A 20,386-nucleotide genomic window follows, 5' to 3' on the forward strand; every position below is an offset into this window, starting at 1 on the left:
GTGATTCGTTAACTCTTTTAGGGGCAAAAACAAAATTGTCGTATCTTTAGGATTCCTTGAAAAAATCAGCCCTTAAAGGTGTTAATCGATAAACTGGCGAAACTAGCGTGCACAGAATGGGATTTTGAGGAATTTCCGTAGAATTTTGTAAGACATTTCGCTCCTCGCCAGGTGTTTCTCGAATGTTAAACGACATACTTTTCAGCTGGCTTTCGCCGCTTTTTTAATTTCCACAATTACAGCTATCACGATTAGATCGGACAATTTTTAGCTACATTTTACTTTCTTTAAAATAATCGTAATTGTTTCGACAGATATTTTGTAGTTTTTGCTCTGAATTTCGTCTTCTACGTGCTATAGCAGTAGAGCTGAATACTTTTCCTTCAAACTGCGAGATCCGTTCAACTGGTGAGTTATTCCCTTTTTTTATTTCTCGCATGTGTTCTTTCTCTCGATTTGTCTGCGTAGAAAGACTAGCTCCTTTTATTTATTCTCTTTCTTTCGTATTTTATTCTACCTATTTAACGAACGCAGTAACTCTTTGTCCTTTTTTTCTTATCCGTAAAATAGCACAGGTAAACAATTTTTCCATCCATCTTACGAATTTTGTAGCATTTACGAAGCTTCGTTTATTATTTTCAGTCGATTAATTCAGTCGACGTAGAAGAAATTATTTAATCGCCAATCGATACTGTAAATATGTTTAATGCCGAAGTCGTAATTATCAAGCGTTTCATATTCCGTGGCTTCGCGTATTTCCCATCAACTTTCAACGCAATTTTCTCGTAATTCCACTTTTGTTTAATATTACAGAGATAGAAGGTAATAATTATTAAACCTCGGTTCACTCGAGACACATTTGATTTCCTCGTTCGAGGTAGTAGCGACGTAGCAGCAAGGAACGCGTATGTTCGTCGGTCGATCTGTCCTTCAATGTAAATTAGAGTTTAACGAAAATATTTAAAATATTTTGCAAAAAAAAAAAGAAAATACGAAAAGAATAAAGAAAGATAAAAGGGAAGAAGAAAGTAGAGTGCAGTAAGGGATTAAACGATGGCGGGGCATGCACAGCATGTTGTACAGATGTGTGCAATTTTCAATCATTTGAGAAACGAGAAATCGTCGAAAATCAGCGGTTCGTTCGGTACAATTCTAATTAAAACTATCGATTTCTGCGTGATGGCGTCTATAAAGTTTCGAAGTTGTTCGATGCAAAAACGACCACGACTACGGAAAATTACGTGAAATTGTAGTTAATAAAACGAAATCGTAACGGAGATCTGGTTTTGTCAATAACCAGTTCATCATCGCGAACAAGCAGATCTTTGGAAGTTCGATGAAACTTCAACGTTAGCCTATCGAATAATTTTCGAATATTTTTCAAGATACTTGGTCTTATTATATTTTCCAATCTCTTTTTCTCTATGTTTTTCGTGTTTCCTTTGTTTTTCAATTTGTACGACGCTTAACAAACATTCTATGTATATATACACATGTATGCGAGCTTTTCTATTTATCCTTCTTCGTAGATCCTTTTCCTCAAAGGATGCATTCGATCGAGATTTCTCGAAGGAAAAAAGGACTAACAGGTTTCGAGAAACGCGGTATCTCCGACGATTCCAATAGTTCTCCTTCGTTTCTCTGTGTAACATGCAAACAGAAACGAGGCAAGAATCGTTCGCTATCATCGTCTGGAAGCTGCTTAAAAAACGAAACGATATCATCGTTCATCTCATTCCTCACGAGTTACACGTTCGAATACCTTCACGAGACGTTCAGTCCATCATCCATTGTCAAGAGATCTTTTCCCCCTTTTGTTTCGACTTCGACTCTCGTTTAATCCTCTTTCGAACAAGTTGCGTATCGTCGCTGAGAGAAGTTACGACGCTTACAAGCTCCAACGTAATTTTTGTTTCTTCGCTGTCATAGAAAATAGTGTAGCTTCAACGATATTATTTTTACAGAGGTTGTGCTGTCAAATTTTGGGATGCCTCACTCGCTACCTATTCGATTATCGTTGCATCTAATCAGGCATCTCCTCGTCTTAAAATATGTGACTGTAATCGTACGTTTTCATCCTTCGTCGTGATTCAGCTTTAAACTGAACACGTTTTTTACGAAACGTTCAAAGTGCTCCTTTCAATCGCTACGTAAATGGTAAAAATTAATTGTACAACACTTGATCTAATTAAATATCGTCGAAAAGAAAACCGTCCTAACTCGTAGCGTAAGACTCGATAGCTGTAAAAAAGAAAAAGAAATCGTCATTTTAATTGTTGCTATTTCTATTGCAGGAGAAAGAAATATGTTCGAAAGATTTAAACGATATACTAACTCGACCAATTCACATATTGTAGTCTAAAGTGGGACCACCTTTTCAAGAAGGATCCACATCGTTGACGCGACTACGTTAAACGAGTCAACGTTCTTTCGCACAGAAGCGTGAACGATTTAAAAAGAGGGATCGAACTAAAACAAAGTGCACTCGATCATTCCATTGAAACCATTAGCATTCATATAGAATGGACACTAGTGACTTGCGAATTTTTTATCATTTTTCCAAACTCTTTAGCCTCTCTTTATCTATTAATAAGTTTCTTCAGATTCGAACCACTATTACATGGAGCAAATAGAAAAATTGCTGAAAGAAAAAAGGGGAAAAAGAAAGGCGAAGCTTGGGAAGATGTTAAAAATTCGCAACATTCGTCGAGCTGTGATATCTCGAGGATCGAACACACGGAAGCCACCATAATTCGTAGCAAGCGGCGCGAAACGGCGCCGAATCGTCGCATAAACTAATCCGACCGCTCGTTTACTTTGCAATTCAATTGCCTTTGGCTCGCATCGTGAAACATTTCATCGTGGAACATTAGCTAGCTTGGATGTTCTCATGCGTACAGATCATACCTCCATGACATCTCATAGTCATCCGCCTGTCCTATATTACCGGAGGAACGACGATTTACAGGCAAGCAAGTATCACGTAGAAAAGTAGCTAAGAAAAACAAAAAAACAAAAAAAGACAGAAAGAAATGCTCTATCTTTTTTTTTTTTAGCGAGATCGATCAAAATTCCGAGAACCGCGAACCATTTCAGAATTTCCTTTGAAAACGAAAGAAAACGACGCGAAACGAAAAGTTCCTCCTAGTCATGATCCAAAAGACAACCATTTCCTTCTTCATTCATATGTACAGCTGTTTCGAAAGTGAAACAAAAAGGAAGGAAAATTATGCCGGAAGGAAGCGGCCGAGTAACGAGCGGAAAGAGCTAAAGCCAAAGAATTAAAGAAAAGAATAAGAAATAAATAAATAAATAAAAAATCCATGTAAATCTCGGTGCCACGGTAACTGATTTTTTAATTAATCGATTTGTTTTGTTCTGTTCCGGTCGACGTGTTAGATGGGCCGACAAATGTGAACGTCAACATCTTTCTCCGCTCTATCAGCAAAATAGATGATTATAACATGGTGAGTGCAATCTAAGTCAATCATCTCAAACAAAAGGCCTATATATACCAATCTGTATATCCACACATTGTGTATATCTATTAATATTTAAACGTCACGTGTATATGATGCCGTAAGACTTGCACTTGTCTGTACTTGTATTTGTATTACATGTGATGTGTATATATTTATACGTATGTGAGGGGCAGCTTCGCAAACGAGGATACATACATATATAAATATATACATGGTGGATAAGCCGCGCTAACAGTTGGATGTGTGCTATCAGTCGCACCTCGTTGATTTTTCTCGATGTCGTTGACTGTCATGTTGATTTACATATCTATATATATATATATGAATATATATATATATATTTACTATTTCATACATATGTATACATGTATGAATATACGTGTATATCCGTATAACGAACGTTATATGGTTCAGTTATCTACACGATATATACGTACATTCATATATATATATACGTGTATATATACATATATATTTGATTGTCGGAACGTTCGATTTTTTGATTGTGCTGGTCGTTGCAACCAAGTCTGTGCCTTGTTGGAATCTTTTTGCTAGAGAACTCAAGAAAAAAGAGGCGCGACGGATAATGAGAAATATACGAGACGATGCATAAAACATATAGACTCGACCCGTGGATTGCTTTCTTGTTCCACGTTTTTTCTTTATTATTCCTTTCGATCATGCGTGCGAGCGATCGTGTCGATCCTGACCCATCCCCCATTCTCCTATCATATTTTTCTATATGAGTTCTCTCTCTCTCTCTCTCTTTCTCTCTTTTTTCTTTTCGCTTAACTCCCTCTTTCCGTGAGAATTTTATTTTTATTCTCGATATAAGTTGGTCAATTAAATTTTCCTATCCAAAATGCAATTCGGTCGAGATAATATTGGCCCAGAAAGGACGATATATTTGGTCTTGCAGATGAATGTCTGTTGAGGATTGTCTGGTGTCTTCGAATCGGTGATTGCCGTGAGTCCCCTTGCTAAACGTGTGCTGAGTGAATTTGTTTCAGTAACAGGAGTGTTATCATTCGGCTCGGCTAATATGCAAGTTAAGCGTGCGTATGCGGAGTTTCGTTTCAAGGTTCACCAGCATTGCGTCAACCCAGCCTCTTTCACGTAAAACACAGCCTTATCGATTACGTGGAGAACCACGTTTTCTTTCGAAATGTTACTATAGATATATATCACGCAAAAGACACTTTTATCACAATACGTGAAAAGTTGGAAAAATCGACTTACACTCGAAGCTACATATTGTTCAATGGGCTGTATTATCTTAAAGACGAATTCCATCGGTCAAAGTTCCATCTTCCTAAACCCTTCATTCTATTCTTTTCATCCTTCATCTCTAAAAACATCGACTCTACGAAATCTGGAAAGTTACGTTTACGAAAATGGTTGGTCCACTTCTCACCGAGAAAAGAAGAAAAGAAAAATACGATCCTTCGTACGCAGGCAGTCGAAGTCGAAAGTCAAAAGTCGAAGCTCCTTTAATCACTCCTCTTTTACGCGCCATATTCTCTTCTTTTTCTTTTTCTCTTCTCAGTCTTAATTTCTCCTTTTGCTGCCTGATTACTAGAGCCTGGACAGAGCAATCGTCGCGGAACACTTGGAATCGTCATGATCTGCACCTGTCATTTTGCCCATCCGATTTCTCAACCCTAGCGTCGATCTTGTATCTCGTCGCTAACAAGTTCGAAATATCGACAAGCGTATTTGCATTTGGCTATCGCGCTCGATTAGACGACGAAGACGACAGTGGCGATGGTTTCGAACGATCGTCTTTACTCCAGCTCTAGTGATGTTCGCGATGTACGTGTTACCGTAAAAATGTCCGGCTAAATCCTAATATCTTCCCGTATTCTGACTTTTACGGTAACATATACGTATTGTACACTGTTCTGCCGTGTGTTGCTTCTGCATTTGCGGGTTACATCGACGTTTTACGGCCGACGAAATTGAGATAAGCAACGTAAAAGATTTTAAGGGATTTTAAGAGATAGTTTAACCTTGCTGCAATCCTTGGATTCTTGTTTTTATTCTATTTTTATTTCATTCTAGTTCTTATTTGAACAAGCGAAAACAGATTCGTCGTGTCCCAAGAGAAACTCTACAACGGATTACAACAGCAACAATTTATTAAGAATAAAGAACACGATCGGGTGCAAAATGATCCGAAGAAAGCAGCACGGTTAAGAGGGAAAGAAAGAAAAATTAAGAAAACTTAAATTGATAACCAATGGTCACGCGATAACATTGTCTATCGTTAGCATATTCGTTACTATGTCTCTAACTATTATCTCATCTCTATACTTGCATCGTTGCTAGAAGAAAATATATCAAAGCATATTGGGAGTTGAAATTGAACGATGCACAGAGAGATGACTTTTGATTTTCAACATACCGCGCTTTACAAATATTTGGGAGTTTTACCTACGCTCGTATTTTGTAAGTATCTCTTTCGAACGAAATTTGCATATTTCATCACGAGCCGCTTGTTCGCCAATATTATTCTCACGAATATCGTTCACGAATATTAAACTCGCGAATATTATACATATTATTCTCGTAAATACTCTTCGCGAATATTATTCTCACGAACGCTTGCAGATTCGCTTCGCCAACACTTCTCAAGGACATATGCAAATGTTATCCGTTCCACGAATTGGTTGCACGCAAATTTCGTTTACCTCGCCGATATTCTTCTCGCAATTTTTATTCCACCCATTCGCTCGACGATCATTCGCAAAATCAGTCCGTAAGAATGCCCTGCGCATATTCCATCGTCGATATTCATACCATCTACGTTCCTCAGATTTGTACAACGTCGCGTTCTTCCATTCTGCTCCGGCGTCGATCGCAGACAAATAACACAGTCGCGTTATTTAATCCGCTTTAATGCCTTGTAAATACGAAACGCGGACTAAACTCCTACACGACTGTTTCGTACGTAGGGCCGGGCGTGCAAAAAGATTTAATGACTTTCGACTCCGAAGAGGAAGCTTTCGATAACATCTGTCAGCCTGCAAACTGCTCCTCAAACATCGCAAACACGCGCGGTTGAGTCTAAAGGTGACGATGAAACGAAACGATAAAAATCGACTTCATCATGCAAGTCCTAGAGTGGTCTTTTTTCCTTTTTTCTTTTTTTTTTCAAAAACTGATTCAATCTTCCGGCCTCCAGCTTCTCTAATCGTCGCTGAGCATGATAGAACGGTGATATTTCAGCGGCCACGGCCCTCATTGTCGATACATATTTATTGAAATGGGAACAAGTTATTGTGATTGATTACGTCACGAACCGTGCATACTTGTCTCTATCGTTTCTTTTTTTTCACCCTCTTTTTTTAATTCTAAGATTGCATGTTCTATTGTACACTGTCGACACAAAGTTTGGAAGTATCGTCGTAAGAGATTTTTTAAATATAACGTGTTTTTTTTTTTTTTTTTTTTGCTTAAGACAAATAACGTTTTCTATAGATGTTAGAAACCATCGACATTCCTTCCACGTGGTTTTCTAAATAATCGAATGACGACGAGTTCGAAGTAATTCGTACATGATTCCATAACTGTTCTTTGCTTCTGTAAGTAAGTCGTTGTCGTGCGAATAAATCTGACATTTTATTTGAAATTGAACTGAATTCAAGGAATTTGTACAGCTTTGAGAACGATTCTCTGCTTCCAAACTTTCTGTCGGTGATGTATGTATATGTACATCCCAGCTCATAAATATTAGAACACCTGCTGGTCTCGTTCCAAACCTCATGATCCATTCAGATTAGCACGACGATTATTATGCAGTCAGACTGAAGCACAAGTATATGCGGTAACTTCTTCGAAATTATCGTTGAATGTTTGAAGAAATTTGCTCTTCTAGGTATTGACCACGAATAGGTTAAGAATTTTTGAATATTTAAATTACCTAGCCTCGGAAATTTGCCTTCCAAAATAAAGATTCACGTATGTACTTCTCTAGTCTCGAACATTGACCTAGATAGTCTAACCTACTTCTTGAAAATTTCAATAATATCGCCCTATCTTTATTTTTGGAATCCAAATTAGATATAGGGTGTACTACTTCAATCTTTTTATTCCACACGTTATTAACTAGTTTTTAAAGGGGCGGTCGATCTACCAGCCAAAATAGGCATTAAAAGAAAATTTCTTAAATTCAGAATCAACAGGAATTTTTATTACAATACGATATTGTACATATATTACATTATTTATACGAAGTATCTCCGAAATCATAGTACAAACAGTACACGAGCAAAAAAAAAAAACGTCGAATACCTCGAAACGTACAATTAACGCACGCCTACCCGACGAATCGTCAAACTCATTTTTCTCGAAAACGAAGATTCTACATTTTCCATGTAGAATCATCACTCGACTTATTGCGCTATGATTTCGAAAACGTCATAGTACACGTATGTCGACGCGTAATTTTCTGATAACTGTGACTGTATTAATTATTTATAACGCAAGTTTTCACGAGTCCCTGGTAATTTTATAAATTTATGCCCTATTTTCCACGAGTGTCCTAATATCAATGAACAGGGTCGCGTACTCCAAGAGTCCAGCCCATCCTCGTCCTAGTCCATTCGTCTCTCTTCACGTCCGACTCATCTATCTTTTCTTAGCTATCTTTTTTTCTCTGTCTGTCTGTATCGTTGTCGTCCATTCATCGCCGGATCATAAGATATTTCGCGAAAAACGTCGCTGGAAAAAACCCGGCCGAGTCGAACTTCATCGAGCCATCGATCAGTCCAACAGCCATGCATAGGTCAACCTTCATATCCGTTCGAAAATCACGAGCTTGTCGCTTGAGAATCGTCGAAGTGGTGCATCTGCGCGATAATCGACGCGAAATATTGTGGGATCTCGAGGAAAGATAACGTCGAACAAAGGAAAGACTCGATGCAAAGGCCATCGTGAAGAAGATTAACACGTTCACTGCTGATCAATCTTCTGTCGCTTATGACATGTACTATGCTTCAACGAGTCATTCTTATCAGACATCGTAACACATTTTATGGTGCGATACATCTTGTACAACATCCGAGGAACATAATTTGGATCATTCGATCGATAAGGAATAATGTTGAAAGTGGAAAGTCTATTCTTGTTTTCCCATTTTCTGAAAATGTTCGCTCGGACAAGTACACGGCGAATGTCAGAATGTTAAAGAATCGATGTTTTGAAATTCAGTTACACCCATTTTGCAGAATATTCTCCTTTTCTAATACACTTTGATGCATTTGTTACGTTCTATCGTTATGTGAAACATGTATTTCAAAGATTTTCCGCGCAGCTGTTACGTGCCGTGAAGGGCTCCCGAAGGAGAATTAACATCGTCCAGAGAATAATCTGCGAAATACGTTTCCTGGGGAATAATAATATTCTCAAGATTAGTTTGGCGCGATGTCGATAATCCTCGAGAAATATTCTTCGCACGTATATCCCGCAATATCGTCAACGGTATAGTAATAGAAGCTGCGAATATAATTTCACTGACTTCGCACTTATCCGAAAACACAATCGGTAAAAACAAGAATCGATCGTCGACAATAATTGGTATCGTTCATCGGAACCATTTTCTATAAAGAAAAAACTGGAACTAGAAGATATTCAATCTACATTAAATTCCTATCTCGAATCAAGGAACGCGATGAAGCTTACGATAATAAAATCTTTTTAATCAACGCGCTTAAGCGAATTTTCTCCAGCAAGTTATATCGTTGTTTCTCTTAAAGAAAGAAGGGATAGAAAGGGCATTCGAAGGAAAATCGTGCAAATATGCTTTTAGCTCGTCGCTCTAGAAGGCTTGACTGCGATTATGTATAGAAAAAAAAATCACTTTTTCCATGCAGCAACATCTCCTATGGTTTTCCTTAAAGGGAAACGTTTAAAAGGACGACATGGTATGTACCGTTCGTTTCAATGGAACGATCTTCTCCCTTTTATTCTCTCATCTTCGTTTCATCTACTTTTTTTCGTATTATTTTTTTTTCTTCTTCTTTCCTTTCTCTTTCTTCGCTCTTTCTCTGAGTTCAATATTTTCTCTGTCACGCATACGATCATTTAATTCAGCTACGAAAAACATCTTCCAGCCTATGATAGCGAAATCACGATATAGAAAGGTATTGGGTTCGAAGATAGCACGTTGTGTATTGGGCTAAATTGGCGTTTGCGAGTTGCATTCGCCACTTGCTCGAAGCGGGCATTGAAAAATGCGATTTTCTACCTGCGAACGACGATCTTTCTTCTTTTGTATTTCGCTGATATTTGTTAACAAATATTAATTGCTCGCGTCTGTTGTCGTACAATACGCTTGTCGAACGAACTTTAATTTCGATTCAAGGTACGGTTCGTTCGCAATAAAAGTTTCATTTCAACTCCGACATCGATATCAGTCTTTCGAACTGAGGATTAACGAGTATAGGGCTCACATAATGTCGCAAAATTTTGCGTCCGATACATCGTTACGACGGTGATGCGATAGAAAAGCTTCTGAAATGTGGTTACGTTAAGAGATCGATATCGAGTGAATGGCAGTTCCGCAGCGTCAAATATTCGTCTTTATTAAAGTGAATATAATTTGCTATAAAGTAACGATTAGTTATGGTTAAAATCATGGTCTAATATCAAAAAGAAATTGAGATGCAGCGCGTCTTTAGAGGAATTAGGAATCTTTAGAAGAATAAGAAATTATTGGCTGATAATTGAATTTTATATAATTTTTAATCGGTTCGGAAAGAACGAGCTGTTCTCAGACTTTGATACCGAAAGGTAAGAAGATGCGAGGATAATAAAATGCCTACGAAAGCGTTACTTTTGACACGCTGAAATTTGCGATCCGTACGACAGAGTCCAACTATTAGCTGACTCGTACTACTTGCGTGTAATATATTCATGAAAGTGAAAGTGAATGGGCTGAATGAACCGTCGAGATGTATCACTTTTGCAACGTCAGATCGATCGAAAGTATGTTGAATAATTAAATATCGCCTGTGAATGAGGAATTGTATCGTTTACCTTTCGCGCGAATACATGCTACAACGATAATCATTGTAAAGAGCGATTACGACTTACGTGTTTTAAATGACGAAGAGATAAATATAAGCAAACGATAAAAAAGAAAAAAAAAATAACAGTCCATATCTGAATTAAAATTTTGTTAAATACACAAATTCTTCGCTTGACTATTGGTTATCAATGTTCTTTTTAATCATCGTCTATTCAATGAGCTAAGGAAATTTGATTTTTGTGGGCAAGTTCGGATGGGTTATTTTAACAGCGTATACGATATACTATGAATATTTAAACAGGAGTTCCATAAGTAAAATCGTCGTTTTTTTTTCATTTTTCGACGATTACTTCCTTACGCAGCGCTCTGTGTAAACGGATTTTCCACCGAAATAAAACCATTCTAAACTGTCTTTAAAAGTAACTTACAAAGGAGATTATTTTTCAACCGCGCACAGCGCTCAATACTTTTTGTCGCGGAGTTTCAGCGAGCTCGCGCGTGTTCTACGCTCGATTTTGAACGGTTTTTCCCAACTCACCGACACGTATATAAAAAAAAGAAAAAATAAATAAGAGAAACCATGCGACTCCCTATACCGAGGTTCGAGCAAACGCGCCACGAGCGATCGAATAAGAGAGAAATACGAGGCGAAAATACAAACGTCGGGAGGCTGTGTAGATCCTCCTTTGCGACATGTTGCTCAATTTTCAGAAACTAGCGGAATAATGGTAAGTGTTCGCAACCAGGAATTAACCAGCGAGAAAGGTAAAAGAAATTGCCTGATATTAAACGAACGAGCGAAACGAACAAGCGAAACCAACACGAAAACAAAGAAACAGAGAAAAAGAAACAAATGAAAAGAGATAGAAGGGAACGAGGAGAAAGATCGAACGAAACAGGATCGTAAAGGAGAAAGGATCACGTCTAGGTTTTAATTTGTATTCAACTTGCCAACGATCGAGGGAAACAAAGTATAAACCAAAGAAAAGAAGAATGACCAAAATAACCACACAGAATATTTTGGAAGTCTTCTGTAACTCCCTTTGCAAACAAAAAAAAAGTCAAAACTAAAAAAAAAAAAAAATAGAAAAGAAAGACAGGACGCCGTCGACGTGGACAGGTCCAGCCGGGAAAAAGTTAAACTGTGAGCCAAGATGCATGCGTTGTTCACTTGCAATGTACATATAATACAAACACGTACATATACGTCTATATATATACATACATATATATTCCTCTATTCTATCAATAATTTCGAGACAGAGACATATATATATATACGTATATGTATTACATAGCATATGTAGTTACTCTCTGTTTCTAGCTGGTCCCACTGGTAGTTAGGTAGTTAGTTTCGATGTTGCTTCGTTGCATGCCTCTTACATTTGCTTCAACGCGATGTATACAACTATACTTGAACATCATTGTTTGTTCGTCCACCACCGCCTTTGGCCCGACCCCCTCTTTACCCCATTTTTCTCGGCGACGAGATTTTTCATTCCAGCAAGATATCCACGCAGCCTTGATTCTTTAACGCTCCGTGGCCAAAAAAAGAAGAAGAAGTGTAGCAGAGAGGAAGGAGAGGGCGGAGAAAGAGGAAAATTTACCACGACCTTTCGTCGTCGGAGCAGAAGTGCTCTCTGCCGTTGAAACGACCTCTAAAACCGTACAGGGTTAATCTTTTTTCTTGTTCCGCCTCTTTTTTCGCTTCCTCTTCTTCTTCGCCCTGTTCTTTCCCCGCGAGAGAACGCCTTTCGCGGGCCCTTACGCTTCCGGCCTGGAAAGAAAAGACGAACAGTTTTCAAATTGGACGTGTCGTTGAAAAGACACGCGAGGAGACATAGCGACACAGTGGTAACGAAAAATCGAATTTCCAATTGACTGTTTTGTTCTTCTTTTTCACGGAGCGTTACGAGAGTCGAACGAAATATTTTAGAACACGATACTTTCGTTCGATTGGGCTGATATACGAGATATAAAGTAGGCAGGATGTTCGAAACATCGTTGATGAAATTATTCGAGATACAAGGGTGTCTCTAGTTCCTTTGTTCTATATATATATATATATATATAGTGACATTTTATCTCCATTTTTTTCGTATCTTGTTCCTTTCTCCCTTATGAGTTTGTAATTTGTATATTTATTCGTTGCCGCAGTCGATCGGACTTGCCGCTGATCGAGTCTGCAAAGATATTTGAACCTTTTAGTATCCAGCGGATTATTAGTATCATTTGTACGGGTTTCGTTAAGTTTCAACGATGGCTACTTTGAAAATGTCATTTTTAGAAGATCTTTCGGTGACTTTAAGGTGCTGATGTTACGCAATTACTGACCTCGTTCACGTTTATTGATGCAGCCCACTGTCCTCTCGTTTCTTCTTTGAAGTCTCAGACCGTTTCTATTCGCCTTCAACGTAACAATGCCAGATGTGCGAACATTACTCACGCGTCAGACAAATTCCATATTTAGAAAGATTTAGCTTATTTCTTTTCTCTTAAATGATCTGCTCAAAAAAAAAATTAGACATTATCCAGCAGTTACAAGTACTTTGTTTAAAAACGGATGGAAGGCGACTTCGAATAGATGTGATACGATAATTGTGGAATTCAAAATGGAAAGTATCTCGGTTTGGCTCGCCACTCTATTACCATAGTATTTCGCTTGCTTTTTTTCATAACGTCAACCAGGTCAGTAAAACAATCGTCAAGCACTCGAAGCAATTGCTCATAGACTCGGTGATATTGCACGACGAAAGGATAACAATTATTTTCCTGTCGAATTATGACAATTCTACGTTACATATGTGTTTGTTCTTCCAATTAATTAATTGTGTACAAACATTTGTTTTTTATCGCTGTATCGATTCCATTGATTTCACCCTGTTTGTTTTCCGTAGATTGATTTCACGATTAGGGAGGAGCGCAGAAGTTTCGAAGCTGACGTCCCAAGGAATAATTCGAAATATACAGGGTGGTTGGTAACTGGTGGTACGAGCGGAAAGGGGGCGATTCTACGCGAAAAAAGAAGTCGAAAATATAGAATAAACATTTTTCATTTGAGGCTTTGTTTTCGTGAAAATCGACTTTGAATTTTCGCTCGGTACGCGTGCACTTTATCACGTCTCGTTATAACGGATCTCGCTGTAGATCGTTGTCTCGATGGAAAAATTAAAAAAAGAAAACAAAAATTAAAAAAATATTTTTATTCTATATTTTCGACTTTTTTTTCGCGTAGAATCACCCCCTTTCCGCTTGTACCGCCAGTTACCAACCACCCTGTACAACCAAGTACTGATCGAATAAAATTAATTCGCAATATTAGTCCAACATTTTCAATCAACTTTTAACATACAAAGTATCTTCCTTCTGACGACTGCTTTGAAATTTCTGTAGCTGTTCCGTTTGTCACTTCGATTTACAAACGAACTTTCCATATGTCCGTTTCGTCATTATAGAAATTCCAAACGATCATTTCGAGCATAAATTACATATTTGCTATTGAGTTTGGTGCGAGTAAGAGTTCGCTCGATTAAATCATTCCCGTTTCTTTCCTCTGCAGGAGTACTCTGTACAGTTAACATTCCGGGAACAATGGCTGGATGAACGATTAAGATTTAGTGATTTTAAAGGTATGAAGAATCATTGACTTTATTGTCCGGCATATTTTACAGTTGAACCTCATCATATGTGTTTCGTCATAAAATTGCAGGTCGTCTAAAATATTTGACATTGACGGATGCAAGTCGCGTTTGGATGCCAGATCTGTTCTTTTCGAACGAGAAAGAAGGACATTTTCACAACATTATTATGCCGAATGTGTACATTCGTATTTTTCCCAATGGTTTCGTTCTATACAGTATACGGTAAATTAGAATTAATATATTTAAAGAATGAATTTCTATTTGCTGTTTCCTATAGTCTGAAAATATTCTTATGTTTCAGAATATCCCTAACATTATCATGCCCGATGAATTTAAAATTATACCCCTTGGATCGACAAGTTTGCTCGTTGCGTATGGCAAGTTGTGAGTACCAGACTTTGAGCAATTAGAATTAATATTACCAGTTACAGTGGCGTGCAAAAATTTCCAGCCAGAATGAAGCTTTACTAGCACTACACCATCAGATATCTACTTTGATATTTTTTGCTAAAAAAGCTAAACTTTGCTTTGATATCTGCTTTGCTAAAAAACGCAGCTTCAAAATATCTAACACTATGCAGTCACTTCAATATTGAATATAAGCATATAAGTAAAAGAAGATAGTACAATATACGCAAACACTGCTATATGGTTGAGTAATATATACATATATATTACTTCAAATTCTATAAAATACAAAAATAATAACATTTTATAAGTATCAATTTATAATACTATTATAGACAATATTCCATAAAATTTTGAAACGTAAAGCGAAAAATCTTCCTGCCCAGAAACGTTTACATGCCACTGTAAATCACTGAATTTCTCTTTCTTCCCTTTTACAAGTTTGTTTAAAAATTTATAGTTGGTTATCAATTTCATTGAAAATTGACTAATCGATATTCGTTTTCCAGATGGTTGGACAACCGATGATTTGGTTTTCCTGTGGAAAGAAGGAGATCCTGTCCAAGTTGTTAAAAACCTACACCTGCCTCGGTTCACGTTGGAGAAATTTTATACCGATTATTGTAATAGCAAGACGAATACTGGTCAGTAAATTACCTTCCTTCTTTCTTTTCTTATTTCATCTCCGTTATTCAAGAAATGGGTTGCTAAAATATACGTATAAAGTCTAATTAAATATTCGGTCGACTTGCAGGAGAATACAGCTGCCTGAAAGTTGACTTGCTGTTCAAGAGAGAATTCAGTTACTATCTTATTCAAATCTACATCCCCTGCTGTATGCTTGTAATTGTATCCTGGGTATCGTTCTGGCTCGATCAAAGTGCTGTACCAGCTCGAGTTTCACTTGGTAACGTTTCAATTGAAATCAGCAGTTCATTTTATCCATCCACCACTACATTCAACTACTTTATTTGTGCCATACTAACAGATTTTAAGATATCCTTGCATTTTCTTTCATTCTACTATTCTTTCATATTTTATTCCTCCTAGTGAATGCTATAAGCTCACAAACTTTTACACTTTTCTTTTATGATGCTCTGTATAGTGACGAACTCATAAATAAAAGTAGTTCTTGTACGGTGAAGTATAGTGACTAGTACTTAGCAAAAGGTATTGGCAATATCCTTATTTCATCAATGAATCGTTTCTTCATCAACTTCTATACTTTATTTCCATAGTATCGATGATAAACTTGATACACTTGGACCTGATTAATTACCATGTAAGTGTTGTAATAAATATAACGGCGTACCAATACTTTTTGTATCCGCTGTACTTCACTTGCAATAAAAATATGAAAACCATCCGATATTCATAGTATAAATGGCATCAGAGTAAAAGAAGTGTATCTTTAGATCCTATATTATAGGAAAAAGGTAAAAATGAAACTTTCCAAGGTGCAATTAATTCCATTTAGCGGTGAAAATATTCCTTGTTTATACCTCGTAACTATACAGAGTCATTAATTAATTCATTAAGGACCAACCAATGATTTGTCATAATGTTACAATTTCGTTGCGTTGACACGATGTTGGCCCTTAATGCCTTAAATTAGAGTCGTTGATTTAATATCAACTCGCTTTATCATAAATAAACTTTCGTGAATTATCGTTAAAACCAGGTGTTACTACCTTGTTGACGATGGCTACGCAGACGTCAGGAATAAATGCCTCACTGCCACCGGTCTCTTATACAAAGGCTATCGATATTTGGACAGGCGTATGCTTGACTTTCGTATTCGGCGCTCTCCTCGAATTTGCCCTAGTAAATTACGCGTCGCGGAGCGATATGCACAGCGATAACATAGAGAAAAAGTATCCACCGTCTGAAACCGAACAATCCACGTCGATGGATTTACCCTCTGATCAAGTCGAACCAGATAATTCGTCAAATTTCGCTATGGTCAGTATACAACGATATTAAAAGCTGTTTAATGTTCAATTAAATCTTAAGCGCTTCTCTATGCCACATCTTTCTTTACCTTCCTTTTCCTTTCTCGTTTATTCAATCGAGGCATAATGCTGTTTATCGTATCTTCAGTGTTCTGTGTCTTCCTTTTTCCTTCTTTATGATATGTAAATGTCTGATATGTAGAATCCTATATTACCGACACACCTTGATTCGTTCGTATATAATATAATTGTAATTTTGATTTTAAACCAGATGAAAATAATTGGTAATTTATAATTGAGTCCTACATTGTGTCATTGCCTTTGCCATAGCTTTTTTTATCGTTTAAAGACGAGCTTCTCGACTAGAGTATATTTTAAATGCGATTTTTCTTTCGACCTCTGTCTTTATATAATTGTACGTGCTGTTGTGGATTGGAATTTCGTTGGGTCTCCTTTCTTTTTTATTCTCTCTTATTTCCGTCCAGTTCGCTGTAACACCACCTCTAACCCTAATTATGATTTTCTATAGCATAGCGCAATCGTAAAATAAGAGAAAAAAAAGATCTCCTGGCAACATTCATCTTTGGTCAGTGATAAAAAAAAAAAAAAACTGAGTTTTCGGTTATTTCGATGATATGAAAATCATCGGGAAACGTTAGAAAAACCGAGAAACTCTTCAGTTTCAAGCTTCTTTTCGTTCCTTTAGTAATTATTCTAGACTTTATTAGCTATTCGCAAGATATTTTATAAAGCATAGAGCGTTAATCGTAAGATATCGATATCTTTCTTTTTTTTTTTGTCTTTTCTTTTTTTCTTCTTAACAATATAGTTGCCTGAAGCGTATAACATTGAAAAAAAAAAAAAAAATTCTGAATCTAGCTATCATAACGTACATTCATTCTATTATTTTACTTTTATTATTATAAACTGCTAGACCGGATATGATGGACCACTTCAACATTCTCTACAGGTAAATAATCCCTTTAAAGTCTAGTACTTTATATTATAACTTGACTTTTACATTCAGCAATATGACTTTCGACATTTTGCTAAATAATTGATCATTCTAGAGATAATAACAATGTGCTATAGTTTACTGGTAATGAACCTATATATTTTTATAACAAATGCCTGCTATTATAGATAGAAGAAAATATCCTACATTTCGTAGTAAATTTCTTATCCATTCTACAAGAGACAGATACTTTTCTACACTCGTAAAAATAAAAGAGGATGTAAACCTGGTAGTTTATTTAACAAACGAGAATGAATATGCATAAACTTATTACGATTTTACACGTATCCAACATTTCCATACAGACGAACTTTTTCAATTATCGTTGATCAAAGCTGGATGTGTGTGTAGACCATTTTTGGCACCACCAGAATTACCATACTGCATGATACTTATACAATCTTAGATCGTTCGATGAGAAAACGAATCCATAAAGGAAATATTTTCTGCTCGTTAAGTTACGTCGTTCTCCTGATCTCTTTTACCGACGTTTCATCGCGAGATATTCCATGAAGATCGAACAGTTCAAGTGCATGTACGTGTAAGTTGAGAGGAAAGTACAGAAGAAAATCACCAACACTTTTACAAAAACTCGCATCGCAGTTAGCTTTTCGTGTTAAATGTTCCATCCATCAAATACGATTTTTCCACTATTCTTACACAAATACAGCGGCTCGTTAGCGCGATGGAAAATATCATACGATATTAATATATCATAACAGATATAACAAATAATTCTAATTAATATATTTTATTATATAATATAAAATATTATATAATAAACAGTCGTCTCGCATATGTAGATACGATATTAATACGATATTAATATATCATAATAGATATAACAAATAATTCTAATTAATATATTTTATTATATAATAGAAAATATTATATAATAAACAGTCGTCTCGCATATGTAGATACGATATTAATACGATATTAATATATCATAATAGATATAACAAATAATTCTAATTAATATATTTTATTATATAATATAAAATATTATATAATAAACAGTCGTCTCGCATATGTAGATACGATATTAATACGATATTAATATATCATAATAGATATAACAAATAATTCTAATTAATATATTTTATTATATAATAGAAAATATTATATAATAAACAGTCGTCTCGCATATATAGATACTATCCGTGTAGAAGAAGAACATTCACATATGTAAATCTTAAAAAGGAGAAATCGAATTCTCAGATATAACGATACATCTACAAACATAAAAGATTCTCCGGAGAATGAAAGATTTTTAAAATAGATGGAAGAAAATCGGACGCCTCGTACGTTAAGAATTGGCCACTTAATGTATCAACGAATCGCTGTAAAACAACTAGTAGATCGTCTCTGTCTATTTACAGTACATATTACATACACTGAAAATTATCGCCTACCGTAAGCAAGATAGAAAAAGAAAAGAAACGAAATTAGATATGAAAGAAGTAACGCGCGACTAATGCCTGGACGTGGTGGTAATTTTTCCAGAAACCTCTGGTTCGACAACCGGAGGACACTATGTCGATGGATAGGATGGAGCACTGCGAATTACATATGCAACCACGAAAAAAAAACTGCTGCAGGTCGTGGCTGTCCAAGTTCCCGACGAGGTCCAAGCGCATCGACGTCATCTCACGGATCTTCTTCCCCATCGTATTCGCTTTCTTCAATCTCGCGTACTGGTCCGCGTACCTGTTTCGGAAGGAAGAGCAAGACGAGTAAATGTCGACGAGGAAGCGCTCGGATCAAGGGACGTGGCTCGCGGCCATTCCCAGTATACTTACACCACAACCACCACCACCGGTAAACCTTATCATCGTTCGCGTTCTCGTCGACTACATCCAGACCATCAGCAACCTCGTCAACCGCCCCATGACTGTCGCCTGCATCGGCATTATCCCCAACGCAGTAACATCCAGCAACAACAGCCGCAACAACATCTGCAGCAGCAGCAGCATCATCATCATCATCATCAGCAGCAGCAGCAGCAGCCGCCGCCACCACCTCCGGCTCCACCGACACAATATCAAACGTTACCCTCGAACCATAGACACAAACACCATCCACGTTATTATCTTTATCAACCGCATCAGCCGAGATCCGCGTCGTTCTCGTCGTTACACAACGTGGTCGAAGGTAGCAGTAGATGTTCGTCGTTACCGAGGGGTTCGCGGTATTCGTTGAAAAGCCCTGCGAGATCCTCGCCTTCGCCCTCGCCCTCGCCCTCGCCCTCGCCCACACCCTCCCCGTCGCCCACTACGTCTCGCAGAGTGACACCGTCACCGCCCGCGGCGACTGTTCGAACAATCCCGCCCCAAGATATCCGCCGTTTCCAACGACATCCGCTTCCCCGTACCGAGCGGTGCTGTTGGGGTCTTCTACCGCGACGTTGGTTCACCTGTCGAGCGAAAGGTACTGCAGGGATTGACTTTGTCTCGCGTATCGCTTTCCCTCTCATGTTCATCCTGTTTAATCTGGGCTACTGGTCCACCTATCTGTTCCAAGGTGACGAAGGCGATTACATGCATAAGTAAATTCGAATTCTGACATCTGTTTCACGCCTGTCATCAACGGATCGGACGAACGAGAGGAAAAGGTGAATGCGCGAGCGACGTCAAGACCACGTCGTATGCCGTGCTTCAAAGTCTGTCTGTAACTGCTGCCTCCAAGAATCCTGTTCCCTGTATCGCGGCGAATTTTCCTACGATATGCGTCATCCAATGTGTCAATGTTCTTATCGAGAGCGAGAGGGTGTGAAAGAGCGTGTAACGTTACATCAGACGTTCTAGTAATATTATCTTCGATACACTAAGAGACGATGCAGGGGACAAAGATTCGCT

The 20,386-nt window shown here is 37.5% G+C and overlaps 1 protein-coding gene across 11 annotated transcripts in view; it reads left to right on the top strand.

Moving 5' to 3' along the window:
• Window positions 1-19,412, top strand: part of GluClalpha (glycine receptor alpha 1) — a 36,601-nt gene extending 17,189 nt beyond the window's left edge. For 5 of the 11 annotated variants that reach the window (XM_033330847.2, XM_033330848.2, XM_076623164.1 and 2 more), the window contains 8 exons: window positions 14,072-14,141; window positions 14,222-14,375; window positions 14,455-14,537; window positions 15,071-15,205; window positions 15,316-15,468; window positions 16,243-16,523; window positions 17,448-17,483; window positions 19,035-19,412. In XM_033330847.2, the coding sequence (XP_033186738.1) occupies window positions 14,072-14,141; window positions 14,222-14,375; window positions 14,455-14,537; window positions 15,071-15,205; window positions 15,316-15,468; window positions 16,243-16,523; window positions 17,448-17,483; window positions 19,035-19,268 (1,146 nt within the window). In that variant the 3' untranslated portion in view covers window positions 19,269-19,412. Of the gene's footprint in view, window positions 1-3,399; window positions 3,468-14,071; window positions 14,142-14,221; window positions 14,376-14,454; window positions 14,538-15,070; window positions 15,206-15,315; window positions 15,469-16,242; window positions 16,524-17,447; window positions 17,484-19,034 lie in introns of all 11 variants that reach the window. The other 6 variants (XM_033330854.2, XM_033330855.2, XM_076623165.1 and 3 more) reach the window with 3 other exon arrangements.
• The last annotated feature ends 974 nt before the right edge of the window (window positions 19,413-20,386 follow it).

This window comes from Bombus vancouverensis, chromosome 12 (genome assembly GCF_051014615.1).
Source record: "Bombus vancouverensis nearcticus chromosome 12, iyBomVanc1_principal, whole genome shotgun sequence".
Classification (NCBI taxonomy): Eukaryota; Metazoa; Arthropoda; class Insecta; order Hymenoptera; family Apidae; genus Bombus; species Bombus vancouverensis.